We start from the raw sequence: 20,024 nt of genomic DNA on the forward strand, positions 1-20,024 counted from the left end.
AATCTGATATGTTAGATATACTATTATTTTTACTTATGGGGAAGCTATTGAAGCTTACATTAATTAAATAATTTGTAACATTTAATAACTGGGAATAACAATATCTGAATTCAGTTCTCTTTGAGAGTGAAGCCTGAGTTCTTAAATAGTAAACTATTTACTTTCCATCTTTACCCTTCAAAGATAGAAAACAATTGCTATTGATATCTTATGTTAGATACTGTGACAAATTCTTATATTTAACTCATTTTATTTAATCCTTACAACACCCTGTGTGCTGGGTATCACTGTTGCAATTTTTAAAAATGCTGATTATCAAGGTAACTTGTGTTTAAACAAAAATTTGGAAGTGTCAGAAAAATTAAGTGAGCTAAAAAATTACTCACAATTTTTTCAAGCACACATTATTCAAGTAAAAACTTGGCATATTCCCTCTGGTCTTTTTTGTTGTAAAAATTTATACATATGAAGTCATATAGCATATACCACTTAGTATTCTGCTTACATTTATAGTCTGCATTTTTCCATGTAACTAAAACTCTCTTAAATACTATTAAAGCTGCATAATAGTGAGTGTTGTTTTGACATCATTTCCCTTGGGTTTTTAGGCTATTTAAAATTTTCTGATCTTAAATAATGCAATAAAAATCACTGGGCTTAAATTTTTGTTTAATTTTAGAACATTTCCCTAGAGTAGACTACTTGAAAGAAAATTACAACATCAAAAATATATATTCTGAGAAGTAGATATATTCTGAGATATATTCTGATATATTCTGAGAAGTAGACTTGCTAGATTAAATGGTGGTTCTATTTTTAACTTTTTGAGTAACCTCCATACTGTTTTCAATAATGGCTATACCAATTTACAATCTTACCAAGAGTGGACAAAGGTCCCTTTTTCTATATCCTTGATAAAAAATTGTTATCTCTTGTATTTTTTGATGCTAGCCGTTCTAACAGGTGTGAGGTGATATCTCATTGTAGTTTTGATTTATATTTCTCCATGATTAGTGATTTTGAGTATCTTTTCATGTACCTGTTGGCCATTCATAAATCTTTGGGAAAATGCCTATTCAGGTTCTTTGTCCAGTTTTTAATTGGATTATTTGTTTTTTACTCTTGAGTTCATGAGTTCTTCATACATTTTGGATATTAACCCCTTATGGAGACCCCAGTTCAATTCCTGGGTCAGCAAGATCCACTGGAGAAGGGAAAGGCTCCCCACTTCAGTATTCTGGCCTGGAGAATTCCATGCTGTATAGTCCATGGGGTCGCACGGAGTTGGACACGACTGAGTGATTTTCACTCTCTTCACTCACTATCAGATATATGGGAAAAAAATATTTTTTTCTCCATAGGTTGTCTTTTCATTTTATTGATTGCTTCTTTTGTTGTGCAGAAACTTTTAAGTTTAATACCATGCCTCATGTTTATCCTTGATTTTGTTGCTTATACTTTAGGTGTCATAGCTGAAAAGTCATTGCCAAGATCCATGTCAAGAAGCTTTTGTTTTCTTCTAGGGGTGAGCGACTTCACTTTCACTTTTCACTTTTATACATTGGAGAAGGAAATGGCAACCCACTCCAGTGTTCTTGCCTGGAGAATACCGGGATGGGGTCGCACAGAGTCAGACATGACTGAAGTGACTTAGCAGCAGCAGGGGTTTTATGGTTTCAGGACTTTTGTTTAGATCATCAATCCATTTTTAGTTAATCTTTGTGAGTAGTGTTGGATAGGGGTGTAGTTACATTCTTTTATATGTGACTATCCAATTTTCTCAAGATTTTTATTGAAGAGATTGCCTTTTTTCCACAGAGTATTCTTGACTCCCTTGTCAAATATTAGTTAATTGTATATGTATGGATTTATTTCTGGACTCCCCATGCTCTTCCATTGGTCTATGTGTTTGTTTTTAATGCCAATATTATACTCTTTTGATTACTATAGCTTTGCAATATAGTTTCAAATCAGGAAGTTTGATGCCTCTAGCTGTGTTCTTCCTTTTTTTTTTTTTTTTCTTTTCTTCCATTTATTTTTATTTGTTGGAGGCTAATTACTTTACAACATTGCAGTGGTTTTTGTCATACATTGAAATGAATTAGCCATGGATTTACATGTATTCCCCATCCCGGTCCCCCCTCCCACCTCCCTTTCCACCCCATCCCTCTGGGTCTTCCCAGTGCACCAGGCCTGAGCACTTGTCTCATGCATCCAACCTGGGCTGGTGATCTGTTTCACCGTAGATGTGTTCTTCCTTCTTAAGATTGCTTTGGTGTCTTCTGTAGTTCCATACAAGTTTTAGGATTGATTTTTCTATTTCTGTGAAAAGTACCATTGGAATTTTGAGAGATTTCATTGCGTCTGCAAACTGGTCTCCCAAGTGGCTCAGTGATAAAGAATCTACCTGCCAAAGCAGAGGAAGGAGAAGGTGCAGGTTTGATCTCTGTGTCAGGAAGATCCCCTGGAGAAGGAAATGGCAACCCATTCCAGCATTCTTGTCTGGATGATCCCATGGACAGAGGAACCTATGGTCCGTGGGATTGCAAAGAGTCAGACATGACTGAGCACACATGTCTTGGTTGAATAGATTGCTTTGGTGAGTATGAACATTTTAACAATATTACTTCTTCTGATCCATGAACATGGACCCATGGAGTATTTTTCCATTTACTTGTGCCTTCTTCAAATTCTTTCATCATTATCTTGTATTGACACATCAGTCTTTATTATGAAGCCAAATATAATTGAACAGCTGTGGTACCATGATTTTTTTTACCCTAAAAATCAACAACCAGATGCCAGTCACCAAAAGATCAGAAAAAAGAAGAAAGAAGAAGAGGTGCTGGTTATGGAATATGTGACCCCTTTCCATTGTTCATGTATTTATAATTTATCTGTGAGAGAGTCAGTTCCTAGGCAGGTTGATAAGAAGTCTAGGGGTCCCCAGGGAGACAGGGGTCTGGAATTCTCAAGGAGGAATTAAGGACAATTTTTTTTCTCCCTCTACATTCCTTAGGATTATATAACAATAATGTATCCTACCCGAGGACAGTCTCTGGATTAAACCTTCTGGCTAATCCTGTTATCTTAAAATGTAAATTATGGGAGTAGGTCTGGTGAGGTCTTTACAACCTCCAGACATTCTTTGGATTCATTGGAGAGTATATAACTCCATTGCTAACACTAGCAAGCGGGTACTCTTTCTACCCCCTTCTGATGCCTATGTCAGAAGCTTTCTCTAGTTCCTTTATACTTTAATAAAACTTTATTACACAAAAGCTCTGAGCGATCAAGCCTCGTCTCTGGCCCTGGACTGAATTCTTCTCCTCCGGAGGCCAAGAACCCTGGTGTCTTTGTGTGATCCAGCAACAATCTTTCATCTGTTGTGATAACAGTTAAAAAGCAAATTACTTTTAAGTTTGTGATGCTCACAGGGAAATTGGTCTGACCAAACGTATCCATTCTCATCTAGAGCAGTTGTTCTCAGAAAAACTTTACTATGGATAAAGTAAAGATTTTTAGGATCAGGATATTCCTCAACAAGTCTGAGATGTCACAAGAATATACTTTCAGGAAGTCAGAGATTGTGCATCCAAATTGCTTCCTTTTCAAGACTCATTAAAAAAAAAAATTGTGTACCCTAGAGGGCAATCAGGACATCTCCCAGTGTTTCTTTTGTGTAGGTCCTCAGGAGAAAGCAAACACATTAAGGGGAGGGGAGACAAATGAGATGTATTTTCCTTAAATAATAATCCTGTCAGAGCCAGAAGTGATTGAATGCTAGAAATGTATGCTTTCTTCTGCAGACAGGACCCTTGAATTCTAGTGGGGGTTGGATATACCTCATCAGAGTGAGTGTGAATGATTCCCTCCTTTTATTCTGTCTTCTACACAATAGACCAATATTATTTATGTATTAAATGAATGAATAGATGTCTTGAGGGGGTGAGTTAATTGAGAATTTCAGTGCATGGTATTTTATCTGTGCAAGGTGGCCAGATGGGGCAAGGCCCTAGGGTTTTTTCTTTGATAAAATTACCATGAAAATGAGCATTACTCTGAAATAATCCTAACATACAGGGAAATCCATTATGGAAAAAATTTTCAAATGTCTCAGACTTCAGGTTTTATTGTCTTAAAAATTCCTAAACCAGTTTTAGTCATTTGCATTATGAATAACTCAGCCATCCTTGAAAGGTCTCATAATTTAATATCTCCCCTGATTGTACAATTCTTCTCCTGGTAGTTGAGTTTCCACATGAGTACTTTCTATATCATAGATCCCCTCCAAATTTATTCCATCATTCCAAGTGCTTCCCACCCTTTCCAAATCACCTTGCTGTTTTTACTTGTAATCATATCCGGGCCACAATCACCTCAGTGATCAGTATTGTATTATTGTACTGCCATGTCCTGTCTATTGTCACCCTTATTAAAAGTGCTTATTCAAGTGAATGCTGAAAAAGATGAAAAGGTTGGGGTTGGAGGAGAGGAGGGTGGTCCATGTTACTAGATCTTATTCATTCTAGATTGGGAAAGGGAGGGAAGACAAGAGGGAATGAAGGAAGTATCCTATAGCAGGCAGAGGAGGGAAGAGACCTCCTGAATACTCTACTTCTTTAGCTAGCAGTCAATTTTGGTTAGATTGATTATGGACTTTGGAATTATGCAAACCAGGGTTCAAGTCTTGTCTCTCCCATTTACTTCTCTATGACATGGGAAACTATCAAATATTTTTAAAACCTGAATTACTTAAAGCTACTCTCTGGGTGAAAAAAGGCTTTATCAATCCAGACTAAAAGGATACAACTCCAGTTCTACTCTCCTAGCTTTAACATATGCAAGGCAGTAGAGGATAAAGCTGTGCCTGGACTTGTAAACTTTTACTAAAATGAAAATTTTCCTCATAGTGTTTTTTTTTTTTTTTCAAGAAACCCATAAATGTCTATTTAAGAAATCTGTAGCTGAACTGCTATGTGAAAGGTACTAAAAAAATAATGACCAATATGTTGTGGATCAGAGAAATAGGAGGATTGTATAGATAATTATCAAAAGGGGTTTAATTCAAAAGGTAAGGAATTATTAAAGTGATTATTTCAGTGATCAAGTTTCATGGGCTATTTGGGAATTTGAGTATATTTTTATTGAGAGATTCATTTTGAGTTATGCATGATGCGATTTTAAGACATTTTTTCCATTATAAGTTAACACCACAGAAGTGCATTGAACTCATATCATTCATGAGATTGAATACTCAATCTCAAGAGATGAGATAAGATATGATAAGATCAAGATAAAATACTCAATATTCAATAGATAAGAATGTGTATGAAAGCTATATTTTAGGTTCAAACAGATACTTTTTTTTTCATTTATTTTTATTAGTTGGAGGCTAATTACCTTACAAAATTGTAGTGGTTTTTGTCATACATTGACATGAATTAGCCATGGATTTACATGTATTCCCCACAAACAGATACTTTTAAAGGAAGAATCAGATCAATTGGCTCGTGTTTTGCTTATGGTAACTAGGGCAATAAGTGGAACTCACACTAAACATTTACTTTATTCTAGGCTATGTGCTTTAAGAATGTGCTACATTTAATGTTTCATTAATTTCCATGGTAGATATTGTTACTCTGATTTTTAAAAATTTATTTATTTTTAATTGGAGGATAATTGCTTTTCAATATTGTGCTAATTTCTGCCATATATCAACATGAATCAGCCATAGGGGACATATGTCCCCTGCCTCCTGAATTTTCCTCCCACCTCCCATACCATCCCACCCCCTCTAGGTTGTCACAGAGCACCAGGTTTGAGCTCCGTGTGTCATACAAATTCCCACTGGCTATCTATTTTACATATGGTAATATACATGTTTCAGTGCTACTCTCTCAATTTGTCCTACTATCTCCTTCACCCATCATGTTCACAAGTCTGATCTCTATATCTGTGTCTCCATTGCTGCCCTGAAAATAGGTTCATCAGTACCGTCTTTCTAATCCCATATACATCCATTAATATACAATATTTGCTTTATGATTTACTTCACTCTGTATAATAGGGTCTAGGTTCATCCACTTCATTAGAATTGACTCAAATGCAGTTTATGGCTGAGTAATAGTCCATTGTGTATATAGGATTAATCTCTAAAATACAAAGCAGCTCATGCAGTTCAATACCAGAAAAACAACCCAATCAAAAAGTGAGCAGAAGACCTAAGCAGACATTTCTCCAAAGAAGATATACAGATGATAATAAACATGTGAAAAGATGTTCAACATCACTTATTATTAGAGAAATGCACATGAAAACTACAATGAGGTATCACCTCACAGCAGTCAGATTGGCCATCATCAAAAAATCTACAAACAATAAATCCTGGAGAGTGTGGAGAAAAGGGAACTCTTTTGCATTGTTAATGGGAATGTAAATTGATACATGTAGAACAGTATGGAGATTCTTTAAACAACAAGGAATAAAACCACCATAAGACCCAACAATCCCACAACTGAGCATATACTCTGAGGAAACCACAATTGAAAAAGACACATGTACCCCAGTGTTCATTGCAGCACTATTAACAATAGGACATGGAAGCAACCTAGATGTTACTCTGATTTTGCAGATGCAGAAATTGAAGCAGAGAGACAGAAAGAGAGAGTCACTTGTCCCAGGTTATAAGTACTGTTTTTAAAAGATCCAGGGCTTCATTATAGCCCTCTTGAATTCTGACTCTTTATTCTTTTTTTTTTTTAATGCAAAATCTATTTTTATTAGAAACAAGAAAGAAAATCACATTACAGTAAATATATTCAAGATAAATATGATAGGAACAAAGTACAAGCATTTTATACATTGTTATAGAAACTATGCAAGGGGATTAATTTGGATAATTGCTTTTACAATTGATTGTTTGCCTCCTGCAGTATTAAATGAAGAAAACAGTGATTCCTCATCTTAACTACCTATGTGCAAACATTAAACAAGTCCATTTGTCATATTAAAACTCAAAATATTGATATACACAGTGTTTCCCCAATGTGTGTATATATATTTTGACAACTGTACTCAAAAATGTATAAAAATGTGCTTGTTGAGTTATCTGTCAGTTTATTTATTTTTTTATATTTTATTTGTTTTAATTTTTTATTAGTTGGAGGCTAATTACTCTACAATATTGTAGTGGTTTTTGTCATACATTGACATGAATCAGCCTGACTCTTTATTCTTTTTTTAAAAATTAAATTGTGATAAAACTTACATTCATTCTTAAACAGTCACTTTGACTTTGCATTTTGGAAGCATTAAAATGTCGAGACCTTCCTTTATTTATTTATTTTTCAAACTAAACCCTACATATTTAAAATGAAAATTGATGAGGATCCTGGTAGGCTACTGTCCATGGGGTCGCAAAGAGTCAGACATGACTGAGCGACTTCAGTTCACTTCACTTCAATATAAATTAATAAGGTTTGAAAAATAAATGGATTGAAAATCTATTCTAACTAAAATCTAAAGTATATGATACAATTTTTAAAAATAGCAAACTAGCAAATTTTGCAAATGGGACTGAAAGGGTATAGCAAATGTGAACGAAGAGGATAATTGGAATTAAATCAAAACAATTTAAATATTTGAAAGCACATGCTATATTCCTTAATTTAGACTGAGAATTGCTGAATTAGCCTCCAGCTGTTTACGAGCTCGCTTTCATTTTATATCCTTGTGCTTCCCTGGTGGCTCAGTCGGTAAACTGTCTGCAGTGCAGGAGACCTGGGTTCAATCCCTGGGTTGGGAAGATCCAATGAAGGAGGGCGTGGCAAACCACTCCAGTGTTCTTGCCTGGAGAATCCCTAAGGGCAGAGGAGCCTGTCAGGCTGCAGTCCATGGGGTTGTAAAGAGTTGGACATAACTGAGTGATTAAGCACAGCAGAGCCTCTGACTCAGTAGTGTAACCTCCATACTTTGCTTTCTTTGTTGTCAATTCATAGCTTCTGGAAAACCTCTAGGTTCAAACTTCTCTGGCTATTATACCCATATAAGTGAAAGTGAAAGTTGCTCAGTCGTGTACAACTCTTTGTGACCCCATGGACTGTAGTCCATGGAATTTTCCAGGGCAGAGTACTGGAGAACACTAGCTTTAGTGGATAGCCTAAACCTTCTCCAGAGTATTTTCCTGACCCAGGAATTGAACCGGGGTCTCCTGCATTACAGGCAGATTCTTTACCAACTGAGCTATTGTGGAAGTCCATATCCATATAATATAGCAGTAATTCTTAAAGAAAGGTGTATTTTTCACATCAGAATCAACTGGGAATATAAATTTTTAAAAAATGGAGGCATAAATAAATTAGTGTATTTATTTAGAGGTATGCATTATTATCGTGATCTACCAAGAGTCTATAGTTATGTAGTTAAATAGGGAGGAGAGCTCATGGACCTTGTGATGATGATCAAAATGATAGAGTAGTCAATGAGATAATTCAAGTCCAGTTTAATGGTGTGACTACATTTCTGAAGTTTATTAGTGCTACTTGAGTTAAACAAAGGTGGCTAGTTAAGGTGTTTAATGATTCATTTCTATCTCTACTTTTCTTACAGGCTAAAATTGGAAGAAAATGTTCTAGAAGAACTATTTAAAGTGAAATAATATTTAAAGTAATATCATCAATGATGTTATTCTTATGTCAATGCTATTTTGAAAAAAATTCTTCATATTGAATAAATACTGATATTCCAGTTTATCCTTTACTTATAGTGCCACTTACTTCCAATGAGAAATTGAGGCAAGAAAAACTGAATAAAATAAACGCTTAATATGCACTTCTGATTATGTCTGTGCACATTATAGTTTAGAAGAAAATGCATGTTTTGCATAACAAGAGTGTCACTGCTTCCTTTCATGAATTCATCCTGCTGGGTTTCCTGTGTAGCCAAGAAATAGAGATTCTCCTTTTTGTTTTATTCTCCATCATCTACATCTTGACCTTGTTGGGCAACAGTGCTATTATCTGTGCTGTGTGGTGGGACCAGCAACTCCACACTCCCATGTATATTTTATTGGCCAACTTCTCATTCCTGGAGATCTGCTACATCAATTCCAATGTGCCCAGCATGTTGTTCAACTTCCTATCCAAGACCAAGACCATCTCCTATCATGGCTGTATCCTACAGTTCTACATCTTCCTCTCTCTTTGTGCCACAGAACTCTTCTTCCTGGCCCTCATGGCATTTGACAGATATGTTGCCATCTGCCGTCCATTGCACTACCCAACCATAATGACCAGGAAAGTCTGTGGAACCCTTGTGTCTGCTTCCTGGGTGGGTGGATTCTTATGGTTAGTTACACCTGCTGCTCTTATCTCCCAAGTTCCATTTTGTAGTTCAAATGTCATTGATCACTACCTCTGTGATCTTGGGGCAATGCTGGCCATATCATGTGTCCCTGTCCCCAAGACAGCTCTGACTTGTAGCACTTTCAGTGCTGTGATAACATTCATCACTTTGTTCTACATTCTTGTGTCCTACACTCTGGTACTTCGAGCTGTGGTTCAGGTTCCCAAAGGTTCAAGTAGGAGAAAAGCCTTTTCCACCTGTTCCTCCCACCTGATAGTTGTGTTTTTATTTTATGGCTCAGTGACAGTGATGTATGTAAGCCCAGGGGTAGCCAGTCAGCCAGGGCGGCAAAAGTTCCTGACCATGTTGTACTCAATTGCAACTCCACTTTTAAATCCTCTGATCTACAGCCTCAGGAATAAGGAGATGAAGGTTGCTCTGAAGAAAATTATGTGTAAACTTTAGAAATAACTCCTGAATGGGAGACACTTTGGTGAGCTAAATTTCCTTTTGAGGACTGTTGCAAAGAATCAAGGAAAATTATACTTAAAAGTAATAAATGTTCAGTTCAGTTCAGTTCAGTTGCTCAGTCGTGTCCCACTCTTTGAGACCCAATGAATCACAGCACACCAGGCCTCCCTGTCCATCACAAACTCCCAGAGTTTGCTCAAACTCACGTCCATCGAGTCGGTGATGCCATCCAGCCATCTCATCCTCTGTCGTCCCCTTCTCCTCCTGCCCGCAATACCTCCCAGCATCAGGGTCTTTTCCAATGAGTCAACTCTTCACATCACGTGGCCAAAGTATTGGAGTTTCAGCTTCAGCATCAGTCCTTCCATTGAACACCCAGGACTGAGCTCCTTTAGGATGGACTGGTTGGATCTCCTTGCAGTCCAAGGGACTCTCAAGAGTCTTCTCCAACACCACAGTACAAAGGCATCAATTCTTCAGTGCTCAGCTTTCTTCGCAGTCCAGCTCCCACATCCATACATGACCACTGGAAAAACCATAGCCTTGACTAGATGGACCTTTGTTGGCAAAGTAATGTCCCTACTTTTTAATATGCTATCTAGCTTGGTCAAAACTTTCCTTCCAAGGAGTAAGCGTCTTTTGATTTCATGGCTGCAGTCACCATCTGCAGTGATTGTGGAGTCCAGAAAAATAAAGCTTGACACTGTTTCCACTGTTTCCCCATCTATTTGCTGTGAAGTGATGGGACCGGATGCCGTGATCTTCGTTTTCTGAATGTTGAGCTTTAAGCCAACTTTTTCACTCTCCTCTTTCACTTTCATCCAGAGGCTTTTTAGTTCCTCTCCACTTTCTGCCATAAGGGTGGTGTTATCTGCATATCTGAGGTTATTGATATTTCTCCCAGAAATCTTGATTCCAGCTTGTGCTTCTTCCAGCCCAGCATCCCTCATGATATACTTTGCATATAAGTTAAATAAGCAGGGTGACAATATACAGCCTTGATGTACTCCTTTTCCTATTTGGATCCAGTCTGTTGTTCCATGTCCATTTCTAACTGTTGCTTCCTGACCTGCATATAGGTTTCTCAAGAGGTGGGTCAGGTGGTCTGGTATTGCCATCTCTTTCAGTAGTTTCCACAGTTTATAGTGATCCACAGAGTCAAAGGCTTTGGCATAGTCAATAAAGCAGAAGTAGATGTTTTCCTAAAATTCTCTTGCTTTTTTGATGATCCAGCAGTTGTTGACAATTTGATCTCTGGTTCCTCTGCCTCTCTAAATCCACCTTGAACATCTGGAAGTTCACGATTCACGTATTGCTAAAGCCTGGCTTGGAGAGTTTTGAGCAGTGCTTTACTAGTGTGTGAGATGAGTGCAATTGTGTGGTAGTCTGAGCATTCTTTGGCATTGCCTTTCTTAGGGATTGGAATGAAAACTTACCTTTTCTAGTCCTGTGGCCTCTACTGAGTTTTCCAAATTTGCTTGCATATTGAGTGCACCTTCACAGCATTATCTTTCAGGATTTGATATAGCTCAACTGGAATTCCATCACCTCCACTAGCTTTGCTCATAATGATGCTTTCTAAGGCCCACTTGACTTCACATTCCAGGATGTCTGGCTCTAGGTGAGTGATCACACCATCGTGATTATCTGGGTCATGAAGATCTTTTTTGTACAGTTCTTCTGTGTATTCTTGCCACCTCTTCTTGATATCTTCTGTTTCTGTTAGGTCCATACCATTTCTGTCCTTTATTGAGCCCCTCTTTGCATGAAATGTTCCATTGGTATCTCTAATTTTCTTGAAGAGATCTCTAGTCTTTTCCATTCTGTTGTTTTCATCTATTTCTTTGCATTGATCATTGAGGAAGGCTTTCTTATCTCTCCTTGCTATTCTTTGGAACTCTGCATTCAAATGGGAATATCTTTCCTTTTCTCCTTTGCTTTCCACTTCTCCTCTTTTCACAACTATTTGTAAGGCCTCCTCAGACAGCCATTTTGCCTTTTTTGCATTTCTTTTCCATGGGGATGGTCTTGATCCTTGTCTCCTATACAACATCACGAACCTCTGTCCATAATTCATCAGGCTCTCTGTCTATCAGATCTAGTCCCTTAAATCTATTTCTCACTTCCACTGTATAATCATAAGGGATTTGATTTAGGTCATACCTGAATGGTCTAGTAGTTTATTAGATCTAAAATAAATATTTCCAGAGGAGAATTTCTTAAAATTCAAAGTCTTCCCTATTATTTACTGATTGAGTGACTAGTTATTCAAATTGGTATTTACCTGTTTTCTTAATTTTAACTGGAGATAACCAAGTTAAATCACATCCCCATCATAGAGTGTTTGTGAATGAGTGAGTTAATATATGTAAACATTTGTAACAGTGCCTGGTGCTAAATAAATACTTTATTATAATATTGTGTAATATATTATTATCAATAAAAATTGTACCAAAATTTATCATCATTACTTATTGTTGCCAAGTATGAATTTCAGCAGTTTCTTTTTTCTGAAACTTAAAAAATTATTATTTTTATTATTAAAGTACAGTTGATATACAGTTTTATATTAGTTTTAGTTATACAAAATAGTAATTCAATATTTTTATAGATACTACTCAATTTAAAATTATTATAAAATAATGGCTATAGTTCCTTATGTTGTACAATATATTCTTGTAGTTTATTTATTTAATACATAATAGTTGATATCTCTTAATCTCCTACTCCTGTTGTGCCTGTCTCCCCTTCCTTCTCTCTCTACTGGTAACCTCTAGTTTGTTCTCTATATCTGTGAGTCTGTTTCTGTTTTGTTGTATTCATTTGGTTGTTTTATTTTTTAGATTCCACATATAGGTGATAACATACACCTATAGAGATAACATTTGTCTCTCTCTGTCTGACTTATTATACTGAGCATAATACCCTCCAGTCCATCCATGTTGTAGTGAATGGCAGGATTTCATTACTTTTGTGGTTGAGTAATATTTCAAAGAGATGGGAATACCAGACCACCTGACCCACCTCTTGAGAAACCTATATGCAGGTCAGGAAGCAACAGTTAGAAATGGACATGGAACAACAGACTGGATCCAAATAGGAAAAGGAGTACATCAAGGCTGTATATTGTCACCCTGCTTATTTAACTTATATGCAGAGTATATCATGAGGGACGCTGGGCTGGAAGAAGCACAAGCTGGAATCAAGATTTCTGGGAGAAATATCAATAACCTCAGATATGCAGATAACACCACCCTTATGGCAGAAAGTGGAGAGGAACTAAAAAGCCTCTGGATGAAAGTGAAAGAGGAGAGTGAAAAAGTTGGCTTAAAGCTCAACATTCAGAAAACGAAGATCACGGCATCCGGTCCCATCACTTCACAGCAAATAGATGGGGAAACAGTGGAAACAGTGTCAAGCTTTATTTTTCTGGACTCCACAATCACTGCAGATGGTGACTGCAGCCATGAAATCAAAAGACGCTTACTCCTTGGAAGGAAAGTTTTGACCAAGCTAGATAGCATATTAAAAAGTAGGGACATTACTTTGCCAACAAAGGTCCATCTAGTCAAGGCTATGGTTTTTCCAGTGGTCATGTATGGATGTGGGAGCTGGACTGCGAAGAAAGCTGAGCACCGAAAAATTGATGTCTTTGTACTGTGGTGTTGGAGAAGACTCTTGAGAGTCCCTTGGACTGCAAAGAGATCCAACCAGTCCATCCTAAAGGAGCTCAGTCCTGGGTGTTCAATGGAAGGACTGATGCTGAAGCTGAAACTCCAATACTTTGGCCACGTGATGTGAAGAGTTGACTCATTGGAAAAGACCCTGATGCTGGGAGGTATTGCGGGCAGGAGGAGAAGGGGACGACAGAGGATGAGATGGCTGGATGGCATCACTGACTCGATGGACGTGACTTTGAGCAAACTCTGGGAGTTTGTGATGGACAGGGAGGCCTGGCATGCTGCGATTCACGGGGTCCCAAAGAGTGGGACACGACTGAGCAACTGAAGTGAACTGAACTGAATATTTCATTAGGGAATCCCAGGTGGCTCAGTGCTAAAGGATCTTCCTGGCAATGCAGGAGATGTGGTAGATGCCGGCTGAGTACCTGGGTTGGGATAATCCCCTGTAGGAGGAAATGACAACCGACTCCAATATTCTTGCCTGGAGAATCCCACGGACAGAGGAGTTTGGTGGGCTACAGTCCATAGGGTTGCAAAGAGTAAGACATGATTGACTGAACATGCAGCATGCACACATTTTATGTATATGTATACATATAACAGAATACTCATTTTCTTCTTTATCCATTCATCTATTAATAGACAGTAAATTTGCTTCCACATCTTGGCTATTGAAAAAATGCTGTTATGAACATTGTGTTGCATGTATCTTTTCTAATTAGCATTTCTTTTTCATCAAATATATACCAAGGAATGGAATTGCTGGATGATATGGTAGTTCATAGTGTTTTCCAAAGTGGTTGCGCCAATTTACACTCCCACCAACAGCACACAAAGGTTCTTTTGTCTGTATGTTCACCAACATTTGTTGTTTGTAGACTTTTTGATGATGGCCATTTTGTCAGGTGTGAAGAGATGTCTCATTTTGTTTTTGATTTGCCTCTATCTGATGATTAGTGGTGTTGAGTATCTTTTCATCTGCCTGTTGGCCACCTATATATCATCTTGGAAAAACATCTATTCAGGTCTTCCGTCCATTTTTAATCAGGTTGAAATTTTTTGAGATTGAGTTGTATGAGCTGTTTATATATTTTCGATTTTAATTGCTTTGGTGGTCATATCATTTGCAAATATTTTCTCCCATTCAGTAGGTTGTGTTTATCTTTTGTCGATGGTTTCCTTTGCTATACAAAAGTTTTATGTTTAATTAGCTCCTATTTATTTATTTTTGCTTTTGTTTCCTTTGCTGTAAAACACAGATCCCAAAAAGATGCTTCTATGATTTGTGATAAGTGTTCTGTCTGTGTTTTCCTCTATGAATTTTATGGTTCTTATCTTTTAAATCATAATTTTATATAAAGAAAAATTGCCTATTTAAAACAAGCTTTGAATTCAGAAGAGGTCTGCATAAGTGCAAATCAAGAGGATAATTTTTTGGCTATACTCCCCTACATTTCCTTGTCTTATGAAAGTCATAATATCTTTTGGACAAAATTGATGAGGACTGTCTTCTGGTTCTGCCTCAGCAAGAAACTTTCACTCCAACTTTTTAAAAGAATATTTTTTTTGGGTTTTATGTGGATCAATGGCTTCCCAGGTAGCACTAGTGGTAAAGAACCTGCCTGCCAATGCATGATATGTAAGAGACAAAGGTTCAATCCCTGGGTTGGGAAGATCCCCTCGAGAAGGAAATGGCAACTCACTCCAGTATACTTGCCTGGAGAATCCCATGGAGAGAGGAGCCTAGCAGGCTACAGTGCATAGAGTTGTACAGAATTGGACACGACCAAAGCAACTAAGTGCCCATATGGATCAAATGAGAGATCATTTAAAAATATTTGTAAAGTGTTTGATCATACCAATGTATGATTAAAAGATGAAAGCAACTCAAATGTTCATCAATGGATGAATTAATGAAAAAAATGTGATATACATACAGTGTGATATTTATTCAACCTAATAAAGTGAGGAAATTCTGAAACATGCTGAAACATGGATGGACCAGTCACAAAATGACAAATACTATATGATTCCATTTGTATAAGTTTCCTGGACTAGTCAAATTAATAGAGACAGAGAGTAAAACAGTAGTCACCTCCAGCTTGGGGTAGGGAAATGGGGAATTATTGTTGAATGAATATAGAGTTTCAGTTTTGGAAGAAAAAATGTTATAGATTGAATGGTGGTCATTGTTGCTCAACAATGTGAATGTATTTAATGCCACAGAACTGTACTCTTAAAAAATTAATTGTAATGTCACATTATGTGTATTTTACCATAGTAAAAAATAACTAAAAATGCAAGGCATACTACCAGTGTTAATTTTTCTGTATTTTATTATTGATTTACATTTCCACTGTACTCTTCTTCTGGCAGTCTCTGTAGCTGTAACCTTATCTATGTGTGCATTTTATTTTCCTCCATGATGTTGCTGTTATACCTTTTTCTCAGTGCTAAAAGCTATGAAGGGTAGGATGCATGTGTGCATGCTAAGTTGCTACAGTCGTGTCTGGCTGTTTGCAACCCTGTGAACTGTAGCCCATCAGGCTCCTTTGTCCGTGGGATTCTCCAGGCAAAACTACTGGAGTGGGTTACCATGCCCTCCTCCATGGGATCTTCCTGATCCAGGGATTGAACCCATTTCTTTTATGTTTCCTGCATTGGCAGGAGGGTTCTTTATCATTAGTGCCACCTGGGAAGCCCAAAGGGTAGGATATTTCCCTTGAAATCATGACTGCTTCTCCACTCTCCAACTCCAACTGTGCTTTGTCCTCCTGTTGTAGCCACACGTTCTGGGAAACAAACTCACTCAGGACAATGCAGATAGTAGAGTGCAGTTTATTATACTGGCGGGCCCAGGACAGAATCTCTTCTTAGCCAAGAACCCTGACCAGTTTTTGTGAAAACCTTATATACCCTAAGTGTACATGCTCAAACCCACCTCCCCAAATTCTCTGAAACTAGTCTGAACAAAGGAAAAGAAAGATGCAATCAAAGTTAACCCATGATTCATATGCCTTAAGCCTAGGGAATTAACAGTGTATAATTATCAATAGGCCTGTGGTCATACCCCAATAAGCATAATAGAATCTATGATTCTATTCAGTTATACAGATAATAGGGTATTTTTTTAGGTGACAGAGAGTCTAGGTATGAGCCCTGGGGCTCTTCTATCTGGGGAGCGGGGGGTGGTCTGGTTTTCCAGTTGGCATGTCATTTCCATAGATACTGGGCATATAGCTCAAAGTCCACAGTCTGGCCCAAGATGGAGTCCTGCTTTCAAGATGGAACCTGTTCTGTCTGTTTCCTCATTCACTCCAAGGTGCCCTTTTGTCATCGAAGAGCAAAGGAAAAATTTTGGATCTGAGATAGGTATGTAAGGTCAAGTCCACCTGAGATGTGCAAACTCTTGACACCTGAAGGAATTTTCTCTGAGGCTGCCCAGTGTTACCTACTCTTCAGGTATAACAGGCCAAGCCTGTGCTGAATCTAAGAAATACTTCCTACCTGAGCCAACTGGCTGCAGCCCCCCCCACTGTTAGCCACAGTTTCCAAGTGCACGAGTTCAAGGGGGGAAGAGAGCGCTTCCTCTGCCTGTATTCTCAGGACATGTAAGGCTAAAGCAGAGCTGTCCAATAGAAATAGGTGGGCCACACATGCAAGTGACATGTATAAGGTACATTTTCTAGTTACCACATTAAAAAGAAATAGTAAATTTAATTTTAATAATCTATTAGCCCAATATACAAAAACATCATTTCAACATGTAGTCAATATAAAATTATTAACCAGATATCTTGCATTCATTTTTTTCATCCTGCAAACTGGGGTGGATTTTATATTCACTAATAGCTTGGGTTCACATTTCAGGTGCTCAGTATCCACATGTAGCTAGTGGTTACCATATTATAGACAGTGTAGCTCTTGGCTTCCTGCATCCTCTTTTGTAATGAGAGTGGGTGGAAGTGTGGTAAATTAAGATTAGGAGATCAGGAGCTTTCATAATTAACTTTAGATAAATGACTTACTGTGTTTTCTTTACTCTCCCTTCCTCTTTGTCCTCTTCCTCTGAAGGGAGAGTGAAATTCAAAACATAACTTTTAGAGAAGAGAGAGGGATAAAAACCTTGAATGGGCAAAAGAGACAAGGAGGGCTACCTGTGAAGTCAGGTCAGGGCCACTTTGAGAAAAATAGCACAGTGGAATTGTATTGATGTTTCCTACAGTGATGGTTGTAGAAAGGGGTTGGTAGGGAAGGAGAAGAGGGTAACTTATTAGGAGATGGCAGAGTTTTCAGCCCCTTGTTTAGCCTTGCTGATGATGGTATATATACCAGAGTGCTAAGAACAGAGGGAAAGGTAACGTAAATGAAGAAAGTTTTGGAACTTTTTGGAGGGAAATGTGACCAAAATTTAAAATTTATTCACTCTATGACTCAAAATTTTTGTTTTTCAGGATTTGTCTTTCATACACAGTTTCCTTAATTTCTCTCTGTTATTTTAAATTAGAAGGTTGAATGGAATTATTCTGTACATATATACACTATGTTACAGTTTTTGACTTAAAAAATACAGCCACAACCTGAAAGTAGAGAGTTATTTTATTTGGTGGGAATGTTTAGGACTCAGAGCTCAGGGGACAGGCAGGAGGGGAACAAAGGGACCAGGCAGTTTGAAAGTATTCTATGTATGGGAAGATGCAAGCCTCTGGGCTCACTGAATTCATTCATTTCATATGCACCTCGGCTATCCTGGGCTGATCCTGCTTCCTTGTTCACCTTGATTCTTGCATTTCCCCTGCCTCCCCCCCACCCCCGCCCCGATCCCTCTACCGCCACCTTAGCAATCATTAATCATTGTAAGGGTGGCAGCATTTGCTGGATTACAGTTTTGGGAGCCCTTATCCACGGGGAGGCCTGGCGTGCTGCAGTCCATGGAGGCACAAAGAGTCAGACACGACTGAGCGGCTGAACTGAACTGATTCACATTTTGAGGCCAGAAAGTGCTGATGGTTGTGATATTTCCTGTTTATTAACATGGCAGGAGATATTTTCATTTCACAGAGTCAACCATGGATTGTTTTCTTTATATATTTATCAAAATATAAATATTTGATTTAGTCAGTCACATTTTTGTTCTCCAAACAAAGTTCTTTTGTAGTGGGTCGCTTGAAAGATGTTTAATTACTACTCATTTAAATCCCAAACGGGTATTCCTGCTCCACAGGAGATTGTTCTTCATGTGATGATTCAAAGGTTTTTCCATTTGGGCTTTGTCATCTTCAAAACTCAGCTTCTTGGGTCAACATGCTCAATCACATCAGAGATCATCAAGGACTGTGCATGGGTAAGGCCTGAAGTATTGCACATCAGCTTTAAATACATCATAACAAGTAGAACTCAGTCATATGTGCACAGCTATGCTGAAGGAAGACAGAAAAAAACTGCTGAGTTGAAGAAGAGGAAATGGATTTTTTGCAGTCATACAATTAATGTCTCAACTTCTTCGTTGACCAATACCTATCTTATTTGATCTATATGTGGAAATAAGGAGTTTTGTAAGGAATAGAGACAGCTCTGTGGAATAGGCTTGTGTGTGTGTGTGTGTGTGCGCGCGCGAGCGTGTGTAATTTCCTCAGTTCTGTCTCATCACAACAAAAATTTGAAGCGATGGACCTGCATTACAGCCCTTGGACAGACCATGTCATGGCTCTTAGACAGATCAGTGTTACAGCTCAGTTTTATTTAGAAAATAAAGGAAAATACATTCTTGAGGCATGAGGGTATGCCGACCCAAAAGATGTGAAGAGAAGAGAGAGAGACCCCCAGTCCTTTGGCTGCTCTTTTTATATGTTTTTCTTCTCCTCCTGGGCCTGCCCTATGTAAATTGAACTAGCCAGAAGTGCTGTTTGTTTTTCCTGAGGTCCTCACTCTGGTCCTTGGACCTCCCTTTGTTTGGGAGTTTTCCCTTCTTTGTCTTTTAGCCACTGCCTTTCTGGACTCCGTTTTCCTATTTTAACTACCTAACAGGCTCATTTTGGATTTAGTGGATGAGATCTTTAAACTGCATTTGGACCACAGGAATAGGAAACTCTAGGTCTAACAAAGCTTGAAGGTAATAGTACATATCATGTCAAAAAAACTGTTAGCTAAGAAGTAATTTATAAAGTTAGGAGACACAACTCTTGAGGGAGCAATAATGTGCAAGCCTAGAATATTTGGGTGTATGTGTTTGCATGTATGTGTGTTTTCATGTGAGTCTATATACAAGTGTGTGCACACACGTGTAGTTTTTATCTCCAATCTGATCATCACTGAAGATGAAACATCCTTGAGTCTGTATGATGCATATTAATTGCTTCCATTGCTCTCAGGGTTGAGATCTCCAGAGACAGGCTTCAGAGTCTGGAAGGAATAAATAATGAGAAATGGAGAGTTGTGGTATATTCTATTCTCTGAGTAAAACCTGAAAGGAATCTTTGTGAAGAAAGGCACCTAAAGGTGTTTTACAAAGGTGTTTTACAACTT

At 37.9% G+C, this 20,024-nt stretch overlaps 1 protein-coding gene across 1 annotated transcript; it reads left to right on the forward strand.

Annotated features, from left to right (window-relative positions):
- Window positions 1–8,871: 8,871 nt before the first annotated feature.
- Window positions 8,872–9,810, forward strand: LOC110133414 (olfactory receptor 11G2-like). Its single transcript, XM_020887305.2, has one exon. It carries the CDS (start codon window positions 8,872–8,874, stop codon window positions 9,808–9,810), a length of 939 nt encoding a protein of 312 aa, XP_020742964.2.
- Window positions 9,811–20,024: the final 10,214 nt, after the last annotated feature.

Source organism: Odocoileus virginianus, chromosome 6, assembly GCF_023699985.2.
Source record: "Odocoileus virginianus isolate 20LAN1187 ecotype Illinois chromosome 6, Ovbor_1.2, whole genome shotgun sequence".
Lineage (NCBI taxonomy): Eukaryota > Metazoa > Chordata > Mammalia > Artiodactyla > Cervidae > Odocoileus > Odocoileus virginianus.